This window comes from Mytilus trossulus, chromosome 12, assembly GCF_036588685.1.
Source record: "Mytilus trossulus isolate FHL-02 chromosome 12, PNRI_Mtr1.1.1.hap1, whole genome shotgun sequence".
Lineage (NCBI taxonomy): Eukaryota > Metazoa > Mollusca > Bivalvia > Mytilida > Mytilidae > Mytilus > Mytilus trossulus.
The window spans coordinates 739,076-765,902 of NC_086384.1; the positions used below are offsets into that span (position 1 = coordinate 739,076).

Consider the following 26,827-nt stretch of genomic DNA (forward strand, 5'->3'; position numbering starts at 1 on the left):
AAATGACTTCTTTGGTGTATTTTTAATGATATATATATATGAGTAGTCCAAATAATTATTACGTCTGGCAAGGCTTTTTTAATTTTATTCTGGAACACCTTCCTATGACCGCAAGGCTTTGTTAATTTTTTTCTGGGACGCCTTCCTACGACCGTCGTAGGAAGGCGTCCCAGAAAAATAATAAAATAGCCTTGCCACGTCATAATTATTTGGACTAATACAGACCTTCTAAAATTCAAACTGACCACACGCACGATACACGCACGCACGATACACGCACGGTGAATGCACGATACACGCACGATACACGATACACGCACGATGAGCGATGAGCGTTACACGGAGGATTAACGCAAAATGAATGATGAATGATGAACGCACGATACACGCACGATGCACGATGAATGATAAATACACGATACACAGTACACGCACGATACACGTTACACGCACGATACACGTTACATGCACGATACACGCACGTTGAATGATTCATTGACGAATGAACAACGAAAGCTTTTTACACGATTCTCAAAGCTATTTTATTTAGAATATATTTAAAATTGATACACGTTTTGATTAAAGGCAATACTTGTAGCTGTTTTGCCGATACCAGCATAATAGTTCATCTGCTATTTTGCCTGCTCAGATTCAAATTAACTTAATTAAAGTCGGCTATTTTATAGGCACCGGAAATATGTGAACTTGGACAGAAGTTCCTAACAATCAAAATATAGTGTCTTATTTTGTTCAGCCTGAGAGTTAAAGTGTACGGCAAAGGAAGGCGAGACATTGTGTTCCGCGAAACCCTTACTAATTTTATTTCATACAATTAAAAACATCTAAATTTTATTTTTATCCATACTATAATGTCCGATGCGTTATATCTACAGACAGTGACTGGTCTAGAAATTATTCCAACTACATGTATGATACATCTATAATTGATTGCAATAAACGAATGTTAAATATATTTTTTTCACTTTGACGGATACATTTTATAAACGAATATATATGTATATATATATATATATCTAAAAAAAATATTGTAAGCTGTTTTCGTATTCACTACGAGCATAGCAGAAATTATTTGATTCTTTTATGCTATCATGCACTGCAATTTTTTGTAGTTCTCTACATATATACTTATCAACAGGACATATCAGGTTTATTTCACCAATAAATGAGGAGTTGAACAATATTTAGAACGTGTCGGTTTTTCCTTGATATTGCCAAAAATCAGTGATCCGTCAACTGACACGAGCAAACTGACATAACCACTGATTAAACAATCATAGTCTCTTTTTTTATGCAAGTTATAATACCAAATATTTCATAATATACTTTTGAAACGACTTTTCGTCCTGAATATGCATGAAATTTTTGCCACTGGACATTTAAACAACCACTCATAATCAATTAATCCAATTTTTCTCTCAGTAGAAATGAATTAAACAATATAAGACACAAATGTAGTCTGTTGTTTGTTTGTACAGTAAACATACTGAATTTGTTTATATTCCTCATACAATTTCAAGTATGTAAGAAAATTCATACATATTTTCAAACATCCTGACACTTCAAATTTCTAGGAGGTGAGATTCTCGGGGTTCAACCTAAAACTCTTTGGGAAAATGCAATTTTGAATTCCAATTTGAAACCAAACGGTAATAGATATCCCAATCTTTATATATTGAAACATAAAATGTGAAGGGTGTTAAAACCGAAATATTAAGTAAATGTCGAATAATTCAAACCCATTTCACAAATTGCCTTTAAATTAAACGCATGAAGTTAAAATTTTTAGCACATATACACATGTACAAATTGATTTTGTAAAAAAATTACTGTCGGTCTAAAACTGTATCGCATGCCCATAATTGTCCTAAAGCTTAAAATGTCAGATCATGAGGGTCTTAATGGGGATTTATTATTTCTGTATTCAATATAATTTTAGGCAATTTGTTCTATAATAATTCGTTTTACCTTTTGCGTATCATTCTTTATTCCATATATTCTAGTACCTCATCATTTTCTTTTCTATATTTGTCTGGTTATTTTCTGTGTTCTTTATTTTTTTGTCTATAATTTACTTCTATAAACCCCCATCCACACCCTCATGTATAATGGAAGACGATAAACATTTTAGTATACATACCACCCGTTGTCACTTTCACCTGACATACAAATCTCTTATTGATATTACAGGCCCGTTATTTCCACCTGGACACAGGATTTATGAAATATTACGTAATAATAACGGATATAGTAAATTCAGTAGAATATAACCTGTATGAATGCACTGACTTGTTAAATGTATTTTGAACTGACAATTGTTAATCATAGTTTTAGTTATTTTAAAATTAAGAGTGAAAATCGAGAAATTGTTAAAGAGACAACACCCCGAAAAGAACAGTTGACAGCTGAAGGCCACCAGTTATATTTACCACTGCCTCTAAACATTGCCGAATTTAAGAGCCTATATCAATTAAGAGATAGACTCTACCTACCTTTTGGTGTTTAAAAATATCCATTTCAGAACCAAATTGTGACTTCTTTATATGTATACGAAAATTTAGTTCCAGGCAGTATTTTGTCGAAGAGAACTATTACCCAAAGTGCAACATGCGAGAAGAGGTTTCATTTCCCATATTGCTTTTAGTGATGTGACTAATCTTTCGAGGTTACGTCACGGAAATATATCTTAAATGAAAAGGTGCAACTGGATGCATCACTAAGAAAATAAATTACAATATATATATATATTTATATATAATGGCGGGTATTTGTCAATCAGACAGCAATCCAAATGATCATAAACACAAGAAAGTTACCTGACATCTAGAATAAAGGTTTAAGCATACATGTACCCCGCGCTGGTATCAACTTTTAAAATACTGAGTTGTGAGTAATATTTAATATACACGTAGGACTGTGAAACTGGAAATATACGAAAGATTTTTGTTTTACGTACGATTGAGTATCATTCCCTAAATACATACGGGTCCACAAACTATTCTTATGATTATATAATGGTAAATAATGATTTCATTAGAGGAACAAATTAAGTAAAGATACATGTAGAAGCAAGAATGATTTCCACATGCAAAACATAAAAAGGACGATCTCAGTACGCAAAAACTTGAACTATAACATCGATAGACAATAACACTCTAGAAGTAAATGCTGCTGGAGTAAATGCTTCATATATACTGACATTGAAACAAATATACTGCTCATGATAATTGCACATATGTAGACTTTAATTAAGGTATCCGGCGTTATATAAACCATCGCACACCATTGCGCCAAAGTGTGCTGGTCTGCGCCGAAGTGTGCTGAGCTATTATTTCATTATTCAACCCAATATGAAGCAAAACCGTTTGAGCTATAAAACCAAGGCAACTCTTTATACTAGTCAAAAATTGCTTGGTCTTGATAGATGAATACGAAACTTCAATTAATTGTTTGTATTTTTCAATCTTTTATATCCGATAAAAATTAACAAAAAATAAATAAAAGCTACCGATTTTTTTCTATGAGACAAAATGTATCCTTATTGAAGTCTTTGTCATATGGATTCATAAAGGACATAGAATGTCATCAGTAACAAAAGTAAAAACACCCTGTGGTAAAAACTGAAACACGAGTGCACTAAGAACTTATAGCATGCCACTACGGACTAAATGGGATGTGATTTCTTTTCATATTAATGGTATATATCGATATGTAATGCATACATTTCAAATTTTAGAGAAAATATGATAAGAAATAAACAAGATATTCAACATTATTAAGACACGTGCCTGTTTTTCTTTGATATACCGAAAATCAATGAACCGTCTTAAACGTGTCAAATTACGTAACTGATTACACGGGAATCCTAGCTCCTATCTGTTGTGTTAACGTTTAATGGACAAAATCGGTAAAGTTGGATACTAATAAATGAATAGTTGTTGAAAAAAATGTCAGAACGAAGAAGTATTTTCTCAAGTGTATTTTGTAAATATTTCATGTAAATGATAAATTTGTCAACAGAGCAATATATCTTATGTCGGTTTTTAAAAGACCGCATTCAAATTTTGCGTTCGTGTATTGGTATCACCTCGCCGTCGTCCGTTGTCAGTTTGTCTTGTTCGTGAAGCGTTTTCACAAATTCTGGTATACTTTGTGGTTTTCAGTTAATTCCCATTTTGAATACGTGTTTTATAGATTCGCAAATGATACTTGTCCACAAATGAACATGTTGAAGCTGGTTACGAAGTTTCAATACATATGCGTTCAACCATTCTTTAAGTTTTCGAAAGAACGTGTTGAAGTTTTGATAACAAGACAAAGATATGGTATGATTGGGGATGAGACAACTCATCGCAAGAAATAAAATGACACAGAAGTTTTCACCATAAGTCGCCCACGGCCTTCAACAGTGAGTAATGAACATACCACAGTCAGTATTTCATAAATTATCTTATACAATATGTTAAACAAACAATTTGTTAAAAAATCGTAAGGGTTCCCCGGAACCCAGTGTCTCGCCTATTATTTTTGTTAATCGCAGGCTCAACAAAAATGAATAAATAAATCAATAAAATATTCCTGTTGTCAATTTGATACTATCTTTTAATTGAAAGAAGCTCCTGTCCAAGTTTGGTTAAAACCCAGGACAGTTTATGAATCTAATAAATGCTTAAAATAGGTATAGGGGGAGGGTTGAGATCTCACAAACATGTTTAACCCCGCCGCATTTTTGCGCCTGTCCCAAGTCAGGAGCCTCTGGCCTTTGTTAGTCTTGTATTATTTTAATTTTGGTTTCGTGTGTACAATTTGGAAATTAGTATGGCGTTCATTATCACTGAACTAGTATATATTTAGTTAAGGGGCCAGATGAAGGACGCCTCCGGATGCGGGAATTTCTTGCTACATTAAAGACCTGTTGGTGACCTGCTGTTGTTTTTTCTTTGGTCGGGTTGTTGTCTCTTTGACACATTCTCCATTTCCATTCTAAATGTTAAAAACTTCTTGATACTATCGTATGATCATAAACAAGCTTCTGTCCAAGTTTGGTAGAAATCCAGTATAGTTTAAGAAACGGTTATTAAAATTTCAAATTTTAGCCACAGAGTCATATCTCTAACATGAAATATAAAAATAATACATATAACAGCACTCCTTATAGTCCTTAGCAATGTTTAGACGTACCAAAAAAAAAACATCCGTCATTCTTTATAATAATCATAGAAGGTTAACAACTAGTCTGTTTCTTGGCCGTTATTGAAATTCTTGACAATACCTTAATCAAGGATTTGTATATACAAATTCTTGCCTTAATATTTGTATATTCCAAAGACATACTGAATGATTTACGGAGGGGACCAACCTAGTTAACAACGTACTATTGTGAATTATTTTTTGGAATACTAAACTTTTAGACATACATTAAAACAGTGTCATTGATAGGCAAAAATGAACAATGAATCCGTGAAAGTGTTCCATGTTTATTCAATTCAAATAAAGACTTGTTATGATAAATTATATTTAACTATTTTATAAAAAATAAAATAAAAAAAAAATTATATCTTAAACTTGTAAATTTAATTTCAAGTTTTAAAAGTTCCTCACTTTAAAATCCTTCTTAAGCAGGAATACATGATATATTTGCCTGATCTTATATTTGTTTTATTAAAACAATGCCTTCAAATACATATTATGTTTATTTTCAGTTAATTTTCCACAAAACATATTTAGCTTAGTTTAAATGAATTCAGAAAACAGAGAACATAAACACTGTTGAAGAGAATATACATTATCGTGTTAATTCGCCTCAATTTAATTTGTTTATACAAGTTTGACATTTAACATTTTAATCCGCAATCCACATTAACCCGACAATCTTGTATAATGTATTTTCTCAATGGAATAACATTACGTGCATGTGATCATCAGAAACTAAGACAAAAATGATATTTATAATGGTATTTATCAAAACTTAAAATATTTGAAAGTAGCATATGAATTTGCCAAATAAGGAAAGAATTATAATCTAGCCTATTCCAACCAAGGATTTGTATAGTTTCTTTTCAATAAAATATTGTTGGTGTTTTTGGCGACTATAGCAGCAACCTTGCCGTTATTGAATAAAAAATAAACACTTTTCGCTATCTGATATTTATAGGTTAAAATGTTCATTAAGATGTATAACATTTGTCTTAAAACTACATATAATGGGCATTTTAGAATGACATGAAGATCATCTTCAATAGAAGAGCTACAACACATTTCATCTCGTGGACTTCTTTTCTTTCATACTTTCCAGTTTCTATTTTTTTAATGGAGCTACCCCACATCTAAATTTTGTAAAAGCACTTTTGTTAATTCGCCTCAATTTAATTTGTTTATACAAGTTTGACATTTAACATTTTAATCCGCAATCCACATTAACCCGACAATCTTGTATATTGTATTTTCTCAATGGAATAACATTACGTGCATGTGATCATCAGAAACTAAGACAAAAATGATATTTATAATGGCATTTATCAAAACTTAAAATATTTGAAAGTAGCATATGAATTTGCCAAATAAGGAAAGAATTATAATCTAGCCTAGTCCAACCAAGGATTTGTATAGTTTCTTTTCAATAAAATATTGTTGGTGTTTTTGGCGACTATAGCAGCAACTTTGCCGTTATTGAATAAAAAATAAACACTTTTCGCTATCTGATATTTATAGGTTAAAATGTTCATTAAGATGTATAATATTTGTCTTAAAACTACATATAATGGGCATTTTAGAATGACATGAAGATCATCTTCAATAGAAGAGCTACAACACATTTCATCTCGTGGACTTCTTTTCTTTCATACTTTCCAGTTTCTATTTTTTTAATGGAGCTACCCCACATCTAAATTTTGTAAAAGCACTTTTGTTTTTAATTGACAGAATATTTTTAACAAATAACAGTTGGCCAACAGTATATCTTTAAGTTCAATTCGCCCAGTTGAATAGAAATTCCAATTTTAACTCATCTGTCGTAAAAATGTCAATATCATGTTATTGTTTGTACGTACAACATGATTGTATATATATATCATTATATCAAAATGTGTCAGTCCCAACCAAGATTCACTGAATAACCACGAAATATTTACAGATGATAAAATATTTACACAAAAAGTCATGAATATGTATGAACGTTATGTACGATGAAGTTAATTAAGTGTTCACAATAAAAAAAGTATGACTGTACATTTTATTTAAAGTCGGAACACATATATATATATACTTTAACCGTGAGAAAAAATATAAGCTTTGGTGAGCTCTATAACCGACTAACATATAAAAACCGCAATGTATGAACGTTTGACAAATGCATGTTATATGATATACACAATTGTTCACGATTGACGAACGCACGATACACGGTTAATAATGAATGATTGATGAACGCACGATACACGGTTAAGAATGAATGATTGATGAACGCACGATACACGGTTAAGAATGAATGATTGATGAGCGCACGATACACGCACGATACACGATTAAGAATACACGATGCACACACGTTACACGGAAAATACACGGAACGATGAATGATGAACGCACGATTGGTACACGCACGATACACGCACGATGCACGCACGCAACACGCACGATACACGATGAACGCACGGAATAGTGGTCAGTTTGAATTTTAGAAGGTCTGTACTAGTCAGATATTGGATATTTTTCTGCATTATTTTAACCAGTTGAGCATTTTACAGGATTGTTGGTTTATTGCTGTTTAAACTTTACTGAAAAAAACACCTTTAATTTGCTAATTATTTGGCATGAAAGTTTGATTTATTGAAAGGGACTCATAGTTTTCCATTTTATTTTAATAATTGTCTAATTGTTAAAACAACAGCTTTGGTAAGGGCTTCGTTGTTTACCTTTATACACAACAACATATTCACTTTCGTTTCGTTGTTAACCTAAATACACAACAACATATTCACTATGTACTTGGTAACAGTAATTACTTTATTGAATAGAAAATATTATAACAAATATTCTTGGATGCCAATTTAACCAGGTGCCGACTTGACTTGTACGTTTCAATTCCTCTGCGATCGTTTGCGGTATTTTCTTGAGAAAACCTATTTTCCATCATCAAAGAGAAGAAGAAACTGCTTTAAAATGATTCTGGAACGCTTCATGATTGTTAAAATAAGTTTAATTCACTCAAAAAACAATTTTAAAACTTGCGATGTTTAAACAGGAAGTTTCAAAAGCACGTGTAAAAGAAGAAATTAACCGGTGAGAGTGGGAATCCGTACATGACAGATATCACTACAGTACGACTTTGAAAGTAAAACAGTTCAATCCTTTTGTAAAACAGTCTTTAATATTTTATCACATTAATGTTTGAAGGGTCTTAAGCTTATTCAAACCATATAAGTCGGTATGAAACACCAAAAACGGAATGAACAAAAACCGATTACGTTTTGTAGTTTACAAATTCTAAACTGGTTCCCGTCAAACTACAACACTTTGTTCGAGTGTAGTGGAATACAAGCAGAAACCAGTTAGTTTGTAAAATAGTAAATATGAAACCGAGTGTAAACTGGATCCTGGCTGATTACTACAAAATGATCATGCATAATGATAACACAAGCAGATTCCAGTTTGTATGGAAAATAGTAAATACGAAACCAAGCGCGGTAGGCAGAGAAATGTAATGAAGTTCAGGTCGGCAGTAATGGAACAATGACTGCGTCATTTTCCAAAAACAGATTAGCATTAGTTAAATCAGCTGAATATGAAAGAGTCATTATACCACCAAACAGTCAGATATCCATCAAAGCTATGACAACCAAAGAACTACCTTACCACTCCACATCTGCTATCACGCAGCAAACAAAGTCATCTATAATACCATCAGATTTAGATATTGAACCATCACTGATAGATTATAAATACCAGCAAAATGACATGTTCAAACTCAGAATTTGTAACATCACTACAAGAACAGTCACCATTCAACCAAACGCCATAATTGCTGAACTACAACATGTACTCATACAAGATAAACCTTTAAATAAAGAGAACGAATTTGAACCACCATTACTACAGCAGGTAGACATATCTAACGACAATATAACATCAGATCAACTTCAACTTGGAAAAGATTTCATTTCATCATACAAGGATATATTTTCCAAAGATGATTACGACATTGGACATACCAACATAGTACAACACAAGATACTCTTAGAAGATGATAGACCATTCAAACAACGATACCGACACATACCGCCTTCAATGTATGAAGATGTTAAGAGCCACTTATACCAGATGCTCCGAGCAGGAATAAATAGAAAGTCTCATAGTCCGTATGCCTCCATCGTTGTTCTAGTTAAGAAGAAGAATTGCATACTAAGAATATGCGTAGACTACAGAGAATTGAATTTAAAGACAAAAAAGGACGCCTATGCTTTGCCAAGAATGGAGGATATGTTAGACTGCATGGCTGGAAACAAGTACTTCTCGACCGTAGACATGAAGTCTGGTTATCATCAGATGGAGATACTTGAGGAACACAAGAAGAGGACAGCATTTACCGTAGAACCTCTTGGACTCTTCGAGTACAACCGTATGCCTTTTGGACTTGCTTGCCCCCCCCCATCCCCGCCACTTATCAGCGTCTTATGCAAGATTGCCTCAGAGATCTTCACATGCGTATATGTTGCGTATTCATAAACGATGTCATCATATTTGCTAAAACGTACGAGGAACACCTAGAGCGACTTGAGATGGTCTTTGACAGATTTCTACAAGCCAACTTAAAGCTTTCGCCATCAAAATGTTCTTTCTTCCAGCCAAAAGTCAAATATGTAGGACATATGAGGAGGGAGTAGAGACAGACCCAGAGAAAGTTGAAAAAGTAATGAATTGGCCTACTCAAAAGTCACCTAAAGAAGTACGTAGAATCATCGGATGTGTAGGTTACTTCCGCAAGTTAATCCGTAACTTCAGTCAGATAGCAAAGCCACTTACATCCATCATGCCAACTTCAAATATAAAAAAGGGAAGAAGAAGACTAAAAAACAACAACAAGAAGTATTTCAGTGGACTGATAAGCAAGAAACAGCTCTCACAACATTAAAGCAACACTTATCATCAGCACCGATACTTGGATATGTCGATTACTCTAAACCATTTGAACTTTACACCGATGCCAGCGGTCAAGGACTTGGTACCGTATTATACCAAGAGCAAGACGGACATCAACTTGTTATCGCATATGCTAGCAGAGGTTTAACAAAAGCGGAACAGAACTATCCAGCACATTTCTTGCACTAAAGTGGTCCATAACCGAGTTTAGAGTACTCACAGACAACAACCCACTCACATATGTACTCACGTCTGCAAAACTAGATGCTACTGGACACCGTTGGCTCGCTGCACTAGCCGCTTACGATTTGGACATCATCTATCGAAAAGGCAAGACCAATGCAGATGCAGATGGACTATCCAGATTGACAACTATCAGCAAAGATTCCATTAAAGCGATATGTGGATGCATTTATACACCGTTGATTGACTCCTATGCCATATCACCAAATACCATCGACATTAGTAATTTGGACATGCACATAGAGGTTTCAACTGACACTAACTGGTCAGAAGTCCAAGCTATGGATCCACTACTCCATGCCTGGAGAAAACAGCTGAAATCTGGACAGAAATCAGTAAAAGGAAAGATATTATCAAGTCCACTGAGTAAGCATTTCAACCATCTCAGACTTATAGATGATGTACGTTACAGAGAGATCAACTCATCATACCATCTTCACACATCAAATTAGCCTTAGAAGCACTACATGACGAAATGGGACATCCAGGCAAAGACAGAACCACCAGTCTAGTAAGAGTACGTTTTTACCGGCCTGGAATGAATAAAGATATTGAAGAATGGATTCAACGATGCGAAAGATGTATTAAGAGAAAGAAAGATCCAGAAAGAGCACTGCTAGTCAACATTACAACAACTCAGCCAATTGACCTCATATGCATTGACTATCTTACTCTAGAACCATCAAAGGGAGGAATTCAAGACATCTTGGTAATCAACGACCACTTTACACGTTATGCACAGGCCATACCAACACGTAACCAGACTGCAAAGACAACTGCAGAAGCATTGCTCAACAACTTCATCGTGCATTATGGTTTACCTAACAGAATTCACTCAGATCAGGGTCCATCCTTTGAAAGTAACATCAATCAGGAACTTTGCCGTCTAACAGGGATAAAGAAGTCAAGAACCACACCATACCATCCGATGGGCAACGACATGACTGAGAGGTTTAACCGAACATTACTGTTAATGCTTGCAACTTTACAGCCAAAAGATAAGACCAACTGGAAAGCGTACGTAGCTCCGTTAGTGCATGCGTACAACTACACTCGTCACGAAGCAACAGACAATCACCATACTTTCTGATGTTTGGCCGACAACCAAAGCTTCCCATCGATTTAGCATTTGGACAAAGATAGGAAATCACAAACTGAGTACATCCAAGAATTGAAGAACAGACTAGTGGATGCATACAAGCTTGCTTCAGAATCAGCAAAGAAGGCACATGAGAAACAGAAAGAACATTACGATTTGAAAGTTAGAGAAGCAGTCGTAGAAAAAGGCGACAAGGTATTAGTGAAGAAAGTTGCATTTGATGGTAAGCATAAGCTGAGCGATAAATGGGAGAACGACATTTACCTAGTTATAGAACAACCGAACAAAGATATACCCGTCTACGTTGTACAGAAAGATAGTAGCGAGGGGCGTAAGCGGACATTACATAGGAATCTTCTATTACCTGTGGGATGTATTTCAAGTCAACCACCAACGGCAGAACCATTACCTAGACCAGTCCCTAGACCGAGAACGAGATTGCAAAAGAAGATCAGCTCGAACACAGACTGTACCATAGAGGAAACCGATATCGAAAGTGATGATGATTATGAGATATTCGTACATCAACGACCAATGGTTGACAACACTTCATCCAGTGTTGATGATGATGAAACAGATAGTCTTGATGGTAACGAAGAAGAAGTACTACACACTCCGGAGTCATATTGGGACGCCCATGATATAGATATAGATGTACAGGAACTAGATTCCTTATACGAGGATTAAGAGCAGGAGGTGCCTTTAGAATCAGAGACGCTTGATCCAGCTCATGATGAAGATGATACACCTCCAGTTGTGCCTCGTCGATCAGGGCAAGAGAGGATACAACCTAAGTGGTTACAGTCTGGTGATTTTGTGACGAAGTCTGCAGTTCCACCTATTGATACACCTGTAGTTACACCAGCTGAGTGGAGACAGAAGATTACCTGTCTAGCTGTATTGCGAGAGGTTTATTTTCAGGGATAGAGCTAGAAGCAGGGAAGGCTTTATTAGCCATTTTGACCGATCATTGATGTTTTATATTTTAGCTTTACTATTGATACTATTGATACTATTAATCTTATATTTGATAATATTTCAGTGGATTATCCTGATTGATTCCTACTGTATTTATTAGTATTTGCAGTATCAGTACATTGCAGCTTCAGATATAATACTATTTCATTTTTATTTTTCATAGATATTATGTTGTATACTCTGAAATGACGTGGACGTCATTTTAGATGCCAGGGGAGTATGTGGTAGACATGGTAGAGTGTTTAGCATTAATATTTATTTTCTTTTAGAATAATAAATATTAATTAGTAGTTTTATTATATGTTTATTAAGATTCATCAATTCTTCTATTCTCTTATTTCTTCTTAGTACATTTCTACTCTATTTTTCTGGTTCATTAGTCAGTCAGTCATGTTGCCTATTATCTTGTCTTCTATTGGTCACAGTCATTTAGTTCATAGGTTTTTGCCACTCTTTTTGATATACCTTCAGAAAGCTTTACATGTAGCAGCCATATTTAAAATAGTTATACAGTTTAATATTCTGGACACTTATTCCATATTAATCAGGTCAGTTACTAATATTTCTAAGCCTTTAATATTTGCACAATATTCCTTTAGTTTGAATTTGAGAGAAAATGTATTTTGAATAAGTCAGAATGATTGTGCATGAATGATAGATATTTTATTTTAAAGAAGTATTTTCATGATTTTTCATAGATATATTACTGATACATGTATTGGTACAGTTATTTTATTATTATAAAAGGTCCAAAGTAATGTCTACTGAACATTTTACTTATTGTTTATAACCTATGCTATGCTGATATAGTTAGTTCATTAGACTTATGTAGGTTATATTTGTATTTTTAACAGGACCAGAATATCTTCATATTCTATTGGTGATGTTTCCAAATTAGGAGATAGACCTTTGTACCATATACATGGTAAGATCAGTGTTACATGTATTTTTAGTTCACTGTATTGTCTGTGTTTGTCTATTTAGTTTTAGTTCAGTCTATGTATTGTTTGTGTCTTGTGAATAGTAGTTACCTGTATGTCAATTATTACATGTAAACTTTATAGTAAGAAATTATAGTTCATTCATAAATCTATGAATGAGTAGAGTAATATAACTGGACATATGTAGTAACTAATCCTGCCTTGGTTTATAATTGAGTTTGATTGAATTCATATATTTATAATATATACACTTAAATAGTATTGATTGTATTCTTACAGAAAAGAGCTAGTTTATCGTATTTTATACATGTACTTTCCGTTTTATGATTTAGAATATGTATGTATGTTCTGTATCTTCCTCCTTTAGTAGGAGCACCACCATATGTAATGGTGTAAAAAGGAAGACATTTAACACACTGTATCGGTACAGATTTAATGTGAGCATTTGCCTATCCAGTCTCCCAGCCTGGCCGTGACGGGTCTTACTACCAGAAAGTTAACCTACCCAAAACAACAAGTACAATGTATTTAAGCATACGAACACACCCACTCACCTGACTCGCTCACCCTCAAAAAAAAAAAAAAAAAGCATAATATAAAAAAACATTATATACAAAATAAAGAGTTATATCCCTTTTTGTACACTGTGCTGTCTATGTATTTACGTTTTGTTCTTTGTGTACTTTCAGGGTTGATTTATTTATGTCGTATGAATAAAGCATCTTAAACTTGACGAATCCTTTTGTTCTGTCCAAGAACCCTATTACATTTGGCGCCCACTAGTAGGTTAGACGTTCAACGACATATTTCCTGTTGGAGCCTGACTGAAGGTCAGGATCTAGGACGTGACATCCACCGGAAGATTGTGAAAATCAGTCGAAAATACTCAACAGTTTATAAGCGAAATAATCGAATGAAAATTTAAGTATTGATGGGTGTCTGTGGATTTATAATAACTATCCGTTTATATATATATGTATATGGTTCGCTTATAAACTATCAAGTGTATATATGCTTTTCAATGTGTTTAAAAGTGTATTAATTTACATGCCCTGCAATGCACAAAGTAGGGTAAGTGTCGGGCAAAGTCAGTAAGCCACAAGCAGATACCATGATGCATGACATACTTTGGAAAGGACTTAGACCAGATATAAAGCATATTAGCCACTATGAGAAGGAACGCTTTAAGACATCTGATCATTTGCGTGTAGCTTTGAGAAAGATTGAGGAAGAACATAATATTGATGAACTACCAAAGGTGAAAGCAACATCACAACAGGCCATTGCTAATGACATGAATGAGAAAGAGGAGGAATCTGAACTTGTTACAACACTGAAGCAGATAAACACACGCCTCGAACACTTAGAATCTAGACAACATAATAAGGTTACTAGTATAAGGCCTACTCAAAAGTCACCTGAAGAGGTTATGGTAGAGTTAATGGCAGAGGTTTTGGTCAGAATCAACATCAGTCTACTCAACCGATTACATGCTACCATTGTGGAAGAGACTCGCACATTGTTAGAGGATGCCGAGCCAACACTGATGTCAACGGCAAACCTTTAAACTAGATGATGTCATCGACAAGGGGCAGCCGATCGACATGAACATACAAAGCCCTTTTCAACAGAATTTATGCAAATCAACAATACAACCAGGACTTTGTGGACAACCAACTGAATAAAAAATTATCATCAATGGCATTGAAACTTCATCTCTTTTAGATACAGGATCCACTGTTTCGACAATAGCTTATGAATTTTACACTCAACACTTAACTGACACACCACTCAAACCTTTAGAACAGATTATCAGCATTGAATGCGCAGATCGAAATTCATTACCGTAGCATGGATATATTGAGGCCAACATTCAACTGAAAGAAACCGATCAGCATTATCCAACCATACTACTTGGTGTGCTTGATAGTCCGTATCACTCCAAAGTTCCAGTTCTGTTCGGAACAAATATACTGACAACCATCATGGATAATTACAAAGATAGATTTGGCAACTGATTTCTTCAAACTTCAGATTTAAATACATCCTGGTATTCTTCGTTTAGATGTATACTGTTGCCTTTATTTATACTATTGAGAGTAAAAGAACTCAAAATGATGAATCAAAGAGCTGAACGCTCTGAAGAAAAATGACGCCACTGTCTCTAATATTGGGATAGTTTTTATGCAAGTCTTGATTTTCACATACCGTAATTAGTTTAACAATGCAACATGTATCGTAAGCATATAATAGATATTCGTATATGTGTTTGTGTGTGAAGTGAAAGTGACAGCTGGCTGGTTTTTTAAGACAAATGAATAGGTCAAGACTACCTGAATTGTACAAATAAATACCGTAGAAAGGCTTGTATATTTCTCACTGGTACATAGTCTGAATCCGGGTCCGTTCGCTTCCATTCACGTTTGCGCCCACTCATGTTCACCCCCTTTCACTTTCAAACCCTACATGTTCGCACCCAATCTTAATTGGTTTTGTGTTTAATAACTCTGTAAGCAAGAGTTTTCTTATAAGTATAATTGTTGTCATTGTCTCAAAATAAAGTGAGACAGCATTTTTTTTTGTGTTGAATAAATCTTAATCATGTTTTGGATAGCGTATTGTTAAAAATAATAATAATCCTTTCTAAATAAAATGGTATTTTGTCAACATTTTACTTGTTTTGAATAACTCTTAATCATGTTTTGGTAAGTGTATTGCTATAACTTTGTTTCATTAACTGGTTTCAAAATGAAGTGAGATTCTGACTATGTTTTTTTCTGTGTGTTGAATAAATTTTATCATGTTTTGGTTATATTAGTGGATTGCTATATTTTGGCTTCTATGTTTTATTGTTTCGTTGTTTCAAATCAAAGGGACCAAGCTGTTAAAAACAATTATCTTTTGTGTTTTTCCTTTAAAATCTTCAATGTTTTACTCATATCAAGCTATAAATACATTCGATATTTACACCAAAACAATTTAAAAGAACAACCAGTGATTTTCCAATTATTCAACTTGAATTTGAATTAAAATTGGGCGCGAATGAGTAGAGTGCGAACGGACCTTGGGTGCGAATGTGCGAACGTGTAGGGTGCGAAAATGAATTCGGCGCAAACAGACCTGATACCACATAGTCTGAACCCCCTTCTCCCACAAAATATTAAGTAAATAATCGTTTTGTTACTGTTATCAAAGGTCTAATGAAACTCAGATAATTTCAAACATTTGTCAAATACTTCTAGTCAAACTGGCACCTTGTCAAATTGGCACCTGGACAAATCAGCACCTGGTTAAATTCGACACCTGATATAGTCAATTCGTCACCCATGTTAAATATATATGTTTAACAGTATGTTAAGCAAAAAGAGTAAAAATAAGAAAGGGTTGCCAGAATTTTTTTCAGCCTTGCCACGTCATAATTTTTTGGACTAATACTAGTCAGATATTGGATATTTTTCTGCATTATTTTAACCAGTTGAGCATTTTACAGGATTGTTGGTTTATTGCTGTTTAAACTTTACTGAAAAAAACACCTTTAATTTGTTAATTATTTGGCATGAAAGTTTGATTTATTGAAAGGGACTCATAGTTTTCCATTTTATTTTAATAATTGTCTAATTGTTAAAACAACAGCTTTGGTAAGGGCTTCGTTGTTTACCTTTATACACAACAACATATTCACTTTCGTTTCGTTGTTAACCTAAATACACAACAACATATTCACTATGTACTTGGTAACAGTAATTACTTTATTGAATAGAAAATATTATAACAAATATTCTTGGATGCCAATTTAACCAGGTGCCGACTTGACTTGTACGTTTCAATTCCTCTGCGATCGTTTGCGGTATTTTCTTGAGAAAACCTATTTTTCATCATCAAAGAGAAGAAGAAACAACTGCTTTAAAATGATTCTGGAACGCTTCATGATTGTTAAAATAAGTTTAATTCACTCAAAAAACAATTTTAAAACTTGCGATGTTTAAACAGGAAGTTTCAAAAGCACGTGTAAAAGAAGAAATTAACCGGTGAGAGTGGGAATCCGTACATGACAGGTATCACTACAGTACGACTTTGAAAGTAAAACAGTTCAATCCTTTTGTAAAACAGTCTTTAATATTTTATCACATTAATGTTTGAAGGGTCTTAAGCTTATTCAAACCATATAAGTCGGTATGAAACACCAAAAACGGAATGAACAAAAACCGATTACGTTTTGTAGTTTACAAATTCTAAACTGGTTCCCGTCAAACTACAACACTTTGTTCGAGTGTAGTGGAATACAAGCAGAAACCAGTTAGTTTGTAAAATAGTAAATATGAAACCGAGTGTAAACTGGTTCCTGGCTGATTACTACAAAATGATCATGCATAATGATAACACAAGCAGATTCCAGTTTGTATGGAAAATAGTAAATACGAAACCAAGCGCGGTAGGCAGAGAAATGTAATGAAGTTCAGGTCGGCAGTAATGGAACAATGACTGCGTCATTTTCCAAAAACAGATTAGCATTAGTTAAATCAGCTGAATATGAAAGAGTCATTATACCACCAAACAGTCAGATATCCATCAAAGCTATGACAACCAAAGAATTACCTTACCACTCCACATCTGCTATCACGCAGCAAACAAAGTCATCTATAATACCATCAGATTTAGATATTGAACCATCACTGATAGATTATAAATACCAGCAAAATGACATGTTCAAACTCAGAATTTGTAACATCACTACAAGAACAGTCACCTTTCAACCAAACGCCATAATTGCTGAACTACAACCTGTACTTATACAAGATAAACCTTTAAATAAAGAGAACGAATTTGAACCACCATTACTACAGCAGGTAGACATATCTAACGACAATATAACATCAGATCAACTTCAACTTGGAAAAGATTTCATTTCATCATACAAGGATATATTTTCCAAAGATGATTACGACATTGGACATACCAACATAGTACAACACAAGATACTCTTAGAAGATGATAGACCATTCAAACAACGATACCGACACATACCGCCTTCAATGTATGAAGATGTTAAGAGCCACTTATACTAGATGCTCCGAGCAGGAATAAATAGAAAGTCTCATAGTCCGTATGCCTCCATCGTTGTTCTAGTTAAGAAGAAGAATGGCATACTAGGAATATGCGTAGACTACAGAGAATTGAATTTAAAGACAAAAAAGGACGCCTATGCTTTGCCAAGAATGGAGGATATGTTAGACTGCATGGCTGGAAACAAGTACTTCTCGACCGTAGACATGAAGTCTGGTTATCATCAGATGGAGATACTTGAGGAACACAAGAAGAGGACAGCATTTACCGTAGAACCTCTTGGACTCTTCGAGTACAACCGTATGCCTTTTGGACTTGCTTGCCCCCCCATCCCCGCCACTTATCAGCGTCTTATGCAAGATTGCCTCAGAGATCTTCACATGCGTATATGTTGCGTATTCATAAACGATGTCATCATATTTGCTAAAACGTACGAGGAACACCTAGAGCGACTTGAGATGGTCTTTGACAGATTTCTACAAGCCAACTTAAAGCTTTCGCCATCAAAATGTTCTTTCTTCCAGCCAAAAGTCAAATATGTAGGACATATGAGGAGGGAGTAGAGACAGACCCAGAGAAAGTTGAAAAAGTAATGAATTGGCCTACTCAAAAGTCACCTAAAGAAGTACGTAGAATCATCGGATGTGTAGGTTACTTCCGCAAGTTAATCCGTAACTTCAGTCAGATAGCAAAGCCACTTACATCCATCATGCCAACTCCAAATATAAAAAAAGGGAAGAAGAAGACTAAAAAACAACAACAAGAAGTATTTCAGTGGACTGATAAGCAAGAAACAGCTCTCACAACATTAAAGCAACACTTATCATCAGCACCGATACTTGGATATGTCGATTACTCTAAACCATTTGAACTTTACACCGATGCCAGCGGTCAAGGACTTGGTACCGTATTATACCAAGAGCAAGACGGACATCAACTTGTTATCGCATATGCTAGCAGAGGTTTAACAAAAGCGGAACAGAACTATCCAGCACATTTCTTGCACTAAAGTGGTCCATAACCGAGTTTAGAGTACTCACAGACAACAACCCACTCACATATGTACTCACGTCTGCAAAACTAGATGCTACTGGACACCGTTGGCTCGCTGCACTAGCCGCTTACGATTTGGACATCATCTATCGAAAAGGCAAGACCAATGCAGATGCAGATGGACTATCCAAATTGACAACTATCAGCAAAGATTCCATTAAAGCGATATGTGGATGCATTTATACACAGTTGATTGACTCCTATGCCATATCACCAGATACCATCGACATTAGTAATTTGGACATGCACATAGAGGTTTCAACTGACACTAACTGGTCAGAAGTCCAAGCTATGGATCCACTACTCCATGCCTGGAGAAAACAGCTGAAATCTGGACAGAAATCAGTAAAAGGAAAGATATTATCAAGTCCACTGAGTAAGCATTTCAACCATCTCAGACTTATAGATGATGTACTTTACAGAGAGATCAACTCATCATACCATCTTCACACATCAAATTAGCCTTAGAAGCACTACATGACGAAATGGGACATCCAGGCAAAGACAGAACCACCAGTCTAGTAAGAGTACGTTTTTACCGGCCTGGAATGAATAAAGATATTGAAGAATGGATTCAACGATGCGAAAGATGTATTAAGAGAAAGAAAGATCCAGAAAGAGCACTGCTAGTCAACATCAAAACAACTCAGCCAATTGACCTCATATGCATTGACTATCTTACTCTAGAACCATCAAAGGGAGGAATTCAAGACATCTTGGTAATCAACGACCACTTTACACGTTATGCACAGGCCATACCAACACGTAACCAGACTGCAAAGACAACTGCAGAAGCATTGCTCAACAACTTCATCGTGCATTATGGTTTACCTAACAGAATTCACTTAGATCAGGGTCCATCCTTTGAAAGTAACATCAATCAGGAACTTTGCCGTCTAACAGGGATAAAGAAGTCAAGAACCACACCATACCATCCGATGGGCAACGACATGACAGAGTTTTAACCGAACATTACTGTTAATGCTTGCAACTTTACAGCCAAAAGATAAGACCAACTGGAAAGCGTACGTAGCTCCGTTAGTGCATGCGAACAACTACACTCGTCACGAAGCAACAGGACAATCACCATACTTTCTGATGTTTGGCCGACAACCAAAGCTTCCCATCGATTTAGCATTTGGACAAAGATAGGAAATCACAAACTGAGTACATCCAAGAATTGAAGAACAGACTAGTGGATGCATACAAGCTTGCTTCAGAATCAGCAAAGAAGGCACATGAGAAACAGAAAGAACATTACGATTTGAAAGTTAGAGAAGCAGTCGTAGAAAAAGGCGACAAGGTATTAGTGAAGAAAGTTGCATTTGATGGTAAGCATAAGCTGAGCGATAAATGGGAGAACGACATTTACCTAGTTATAGAACAACCGAACAAAGATATACCCGTCTACGTTGTACAGAAAGATAGTAGCGAGGGGCGTAAGCGGACATTACATAGGAATCTTCTATTACCTGTGGGATGTATTTCAAGTCAACCACCAACGGCAGAACCATTACCTAGACCAGTCCCTAGACCGAGAACGAAATTGCAAAAGAAGATCAGCTCGAACACAGACTGTACCATAGAGGAAACCGATATCGAAAGTGATGATGATTATGAGATATTCGTACATCAACGACCAATGGTTGACAACACTTCATCCAGTGTTGATGATGATGAAACAGATAGTCTTGATGGTAACGAAGAAGAAGTACTACACACTCCGGAGTCATATTGGGACGCCCATGATATAGATATAGATGTACAGGAACTAGATTCCTTACACGAGGATTAAGAGCAGGAGGTGCCTTTAGAATCAGAGACGCTTGATCCAGCTCATGATGAAGATGATACACCTCCTGTTGTGCCTCGTCGATCAGGGCAAGAGAGGATACAACCTAAGTGGTTACAGTCTGGTGATTTTGTGACGAAGTCTGCAGTTCCACCTATTGATACACCTGTAGTTACACCAGCTGAGTGGAGACAGAAGATTACCTGTCTAGCTGTATTGCTAGAGGTTTATTTTCAGGGATAGAGCTAGAAGCAGGGAAGGCTTTATTAGCCATTTTGACCGATCATTGATGTTTTATATTTTAGCTTTACTATTGATACTATTGATACTATTAATCTTATATTTGATAATATTTCAGTGGATTATCCTGATTGATTCCTACTGTATTTATTAGTATTTGCAGTATCAGTTCATTGCAGCTTCAGATATAATACTATTTCATTTTTATTTTTCATAGATATTATTTTGTATACTCTGAAATGACGTGGACGTCATTTTAGATGCCAGGGGAGTATGTGGTAGACATGGTAGAGTGTTTAGCATTAATATTTATTTTCTTTTAGAATAATTAATATTAATTAGTAGTTTTATTATATGTTTATTAAGATTCATCAATTCTTCTATTCTCTTATTTCTTCTTAGTACAGTTCTACTCTATTTTTCTGGTTCATTAGTCAATCAGTCATGTGTCCTATTATCTTGTCTTCTATTGGTCACAGTCATTTAGTTCATAGGTTTTTGCCACTCTTTTTGATATACCTTCAGAAAGCTTTACATGTAGCAGCCATATTTAAAATAGTTATACAGTTTAATATTCTGGACACTTATTCCATATTAATCAGGTCAGTTACTAATATTTCTAAGTCTTTAATATTTGCACAATATTCCTTTAGTTTGAATCTGAGAGAAAATGTATTTTGAATAAGTCAGAATGATTGTGCATGAATGATAGATATTTTATTTTAAAGAAGTATTTTCATGAACTCAGAGAAATAATATATCATAGATATATTACTGATACATGTATTGGTACAGTTATTTTATTATTATAAAAGGTCCAAAGTAATGTCTACTGAACATTTTACTTATTGTTTATAACCCTATGCTATGCCGATATAGTTAGTTCATTAGACTTATGTAGGTTATATTTGTATTTTTAACAGGACCAGAATATCTTCATATTCTATTGGTGATGTTTCCAAATTAGGAGATAGACCTTTGTACCATATACATGGTAAGATCAGTGTTACATGTATTTTTAGTTCACTGTATTGTCTGTGTTTGTCTATTTAGTTTTAGTTCAGTCTATGTATTGTTTGTGTCTTGTGAATAGTAGTTACCTGTATGTCAATTATTACATGTAAACTTTATAGTAAGAAATTTTAGTTCATTCATAAATCTATGAATGAGTAGAGTAATATAACTGGACATATGTAGTAACTAATCCTGCCTTGGTTTATAATTGAGTTTGATTGAATTCATATATTTATAATATATACACTTAAATAGTATTGGTTGTATTCTTACAGAAAAGAGCTTGTTGTTCGGTGTGAGCCAAGGCTCCGTGTTGAAGGCCGTACTTTAACCTATAATGGTTTAATTTTTAAATTGTTATTTGGATGGAGAGTTGTCTCATTGGCACTCACACCACATCTTCCTACATCTAGTTTATCGTATTTCATACATGTAATTTACGTTTTATGATTTAGAGTTATATCCCTTTGTACACTGTACTGTCTACGTATTTACGTTTTGTTATTTGTGTACACTTAGGGTTGATTTATTGACGAATCCTTTTATTCTGTCCAAGAACCCTATTACATATACACCTTTTTTATTTAAGAATTGAATGCTTCTTTTTGTAAATTTATTGGGGTGTAAAAGCGTTGACCGAAGTACATTTTATATGAAGCGCGGAAGTCCATCGGAAGAGGGCGATAAATGACTGACCCGTGTTAAGAGAGAGCAACATATCTTGCACGTAAAAGACACCCTTTTAGATTTCGAAATGATGAGGCTAAGGCTTCAAGGAAGCACTCGCACCCTCAAAATGAAAAGGGATTAGTATAAGTTGTAATAACTTGTTTCCCAATCCACTATAAATACATATGATTAAACTAAAAGTAAACGCAGCAGAAAAGACCGTGGTTTAAACTTTTTTTTTTAAATATCTTGTTTTAATCAAAAGAAAGAGAAAATTTCAAACTATATTAAAAATGCTTTTGAATGAGTACAAACAGTTGGACCCCCTCCCATATCTTTGGTTGCAACAAATTTTAAACATGTCCGGATCTGCCCCCGGTATGTACACATATATAGGTAGCTTAGTGGATAGTTTACATGCATGAAATATTTTTCACTGGACATTAGGCAACCAATTATCAACTAATTTATGAAGAAGTATAACAAATTGCTTTACAAATAATTTCCCTTCAAAAGATTCATGGTTGACTCTTTTTGTGTACAAAGTAATTGCATGGAAGATAATGGATTATTTTAGATGAAATTGTACTTTAATCAAGATATAAAGAACCATAATTGCTACTCTTTTTTTTAATGAAAAAAACTTTTAATTGTCAAAAATGTTTTTAGATCAAAAGATTGATTAGTAGGATGTTAAAAAAAAGTTTGAAAACTAATTACAAACTATTTAGTTATACTTGGAACACAGAATTTATTTCAAAATAGCCAGTAGCAATTTTTTTTTTTTGGTCTAATATCTTTATTACGATACAATGAATCTTACCCTTGTGGTCATTCATGCGTAGTTACTTAGTACACGGAAAAAGTATGTACTATGAAAATTAGAAGGCAAATTCAAGCAATTTGATTGGACGAGAAGTTGTTAGTATGTGCTTAAAATAGCAAATAGAACAAAAAATTGTATAAGAAAAAATATTGAATAATAATATCTGTCAATATACACATCTACATAGTATGTCCTTATTATCTACAATTTTTCATGAAATTCTGTTGTGTGATTTCAGAGGAGTTGCGATGACAAACTGTTGTAGAAATACATTGAAGAAAATAAGTTAAATAGGGCGTAACTTCTAGAACAAAATGAATTGTAATTTCCTGTCGATATGCACATGTAAATAGTATGTCCTAATTATCTACAAAATTTCATGAAATTCTGTTGTGTGGTTTTTTGTCCATTTATTCCGGTAGGAACATGTACTGTAATAATTTCCTGTTGATATGCACTGTCACGGAATAGAAGTTTCTTTATAAAATAAGTTCCTAAAGGAAACATTATTCTGAAATAGTATTTCCACTAGAATAAATATTACAGTAAATGTTCCTAACGGAATAAATGGTATAGAATATGTGTTCCAACAGGATCATAATTTATGACATTGTTTATAACAAAGTTTCCCAAAAAAAATATACTACAAACTAGCACCCCTAAGAAAATGTTCTATGTTGTCTTTTTTCCTCCTTTCTAGGAGCACCTATGTAAATCCAAGACAGAAGTTTCATATTGGACATTCAAACTCATATGGAAGAAGAGTAAACCTATCAACATAATGAACCAGTGCATATAAACAGTTTGAGAAACGCGAACCAAAGCTTTAATATCACCATAAACATTTCAAGTATAGTTGTCTACCAGCATAATTCAATAAAAAAAAGTCTGGTTCTAGATTGTAATTATTGAAAAGATAAAATAAAGTCTCTCCAAAATAAATGAGTAGATACAAACTTGACAATTTACTTACGAAATATACCACAATTAAAAGCTCCCAAATAATTAAGGATGTTCCATGACAACATTATCAACTGTTCCTAGAGCCCAAGTCACACCTTTCCGGATAGCGCGAACGGACGCCTAACGGATACCTTATTTCAATCCGTTCATAATAACACTTACTGACATAGTAACAAGTTTAACAGCTTAAAACAGTTTGTTTTATTTACCACTAAAAACTAAGCTCTACTATATGTACTAAGCAACTGAAATATATATCATTCTTATTTACCTGATTAATGTCTTGTTGTCTGGTAAGCACTTGAGCTTCTCTAGCATTATCAACAACTGAAATGGAACTCCGTAGGAAATTCTCTCGTTCCTTTGAATTCATAATTCAGTTGGTTTCTATAAATAAAAATAAGCAAATACCTTATTAAAACATCAAGAGCTTTTGTACATGTATGATTATCAATGAGACAACTACCCACCAGCATTCAAATGAAGTCGTTGAAAGTTATTATAGGGAACCGTACGGCCTTCAACAATGAAAATAAAAGAACAGAGTTCCATTGTCCTCCTCGTTTCAAATATTTTATCTATCCAGGGTACAAGAGCAATAACTAAAATAAGCACTCTTATTCGTTCTTTGAAACTTTTTATTGATTTCTTAGATAAATTAAGGCTTCAGAGCAAATGTCATGTGAATTCCATTATAATTAATATTTACAAGGGGCAGATTTGTTAAAAATATTTCACCAGCACTTATTTTAGAAAGAGTCAAATACATTGATGATATAAGACTATTATACAAGATTCGTAAAATTCTGGAAGTAATTGTACGACAGAGAACGCTGAAAACCCCATTTTTCTATAAAATCAATATTTCCAAGTGGCCGTACTCTTGTAAACATAATTAATCGGCTCTGATTTTCTAACTCTTCAACGATATTAATGATATTAATATATGATATAAATTTCATAAAAATCTGGCAAGAATTGTACACATTAAAGCGCTCATAAGGCAATTTTCCATATAATCAATATTCCCAAGGGTAATAACTCTTTTAGAAATTAATGACCGTCACTGATTATTGAAATTGTTCAAGACATTGCTAATATGAACCTATGATCTAAGTTTCATAAAATGTTGGCAAGAATTGTACCATTAAAGCGATTACAGTCAAATGCAAAATGCACATATATTTCATGTTTCCAAGGAACAAAACTCTTTAAAAATTATGGATCAGAATTGAATTTCGAAATCGTCAAATACATTGCTGATATAAACATGTGATACAAGGTTCATAAAAATTTGGCAAGACATTGAACCCATGAGAGCGGTAAAGATGCAATTTTCGATATAAATAATGGTTACAAGGGGCATGACTCTTTTATAAAAATAATTGGCACTGATTTTCAAACTCGTCCAAGACATTGCTAAAATAAACCTATAATAAAAGTTTCAGATTGTAATATGTAAATCACGACTCCTGATCATACCAATAAAATAACAGGAATCGAAGCCATGAAGGCTGTAAAACCAATAGCTACCATTTGAATGTTTTTGTTACTTTTATATTTCATCCACATGTATAAGAAGGAGAATAAATCTGACCTAAGTCTTGTCTGGTGAGTAGTATATAAAAACTCATCATATAAGAATGTTTTAACTTTATATCAATAAAAAAAACTTTACCAGAATTCATTTTTAATATGTTTTATAATTCGCAAGGAGACGTTTACCAGGCTAAAATTGGAGGCAGATATATGTGCTGAAACATTTTACTGACAAAGAAATTATTATAGAT

The 26,827-nt window shown here is 34.1% G+C and overlaps 1 protein-coding gene across 1 annotated transcript in view; it reads right to left on the minus strand.

The window, feature by feature from the left end:
* The window catches only part of LOC134693517 (uncharacterized), a 123,187-nt gene extending 97,767 nt beyond the window's left edge, over nt 1-25,420 (minus strand). The window contains exon 1 of the mRNA XM_063554353.1: nt 25,309-25,420. Within this exon, the coding sequence (XP_063410423.1) occupies nt 25,309-25,410 (102 nt within the window). The 5' untranslated portion in view covers nt 25,411-25,420. The remainder of the gene's footprint in view (nt 1-25,308) is intronic.
* Between the last annotated feature and the right edge of the window lie 1,407 nt (nt 25,421-26,827).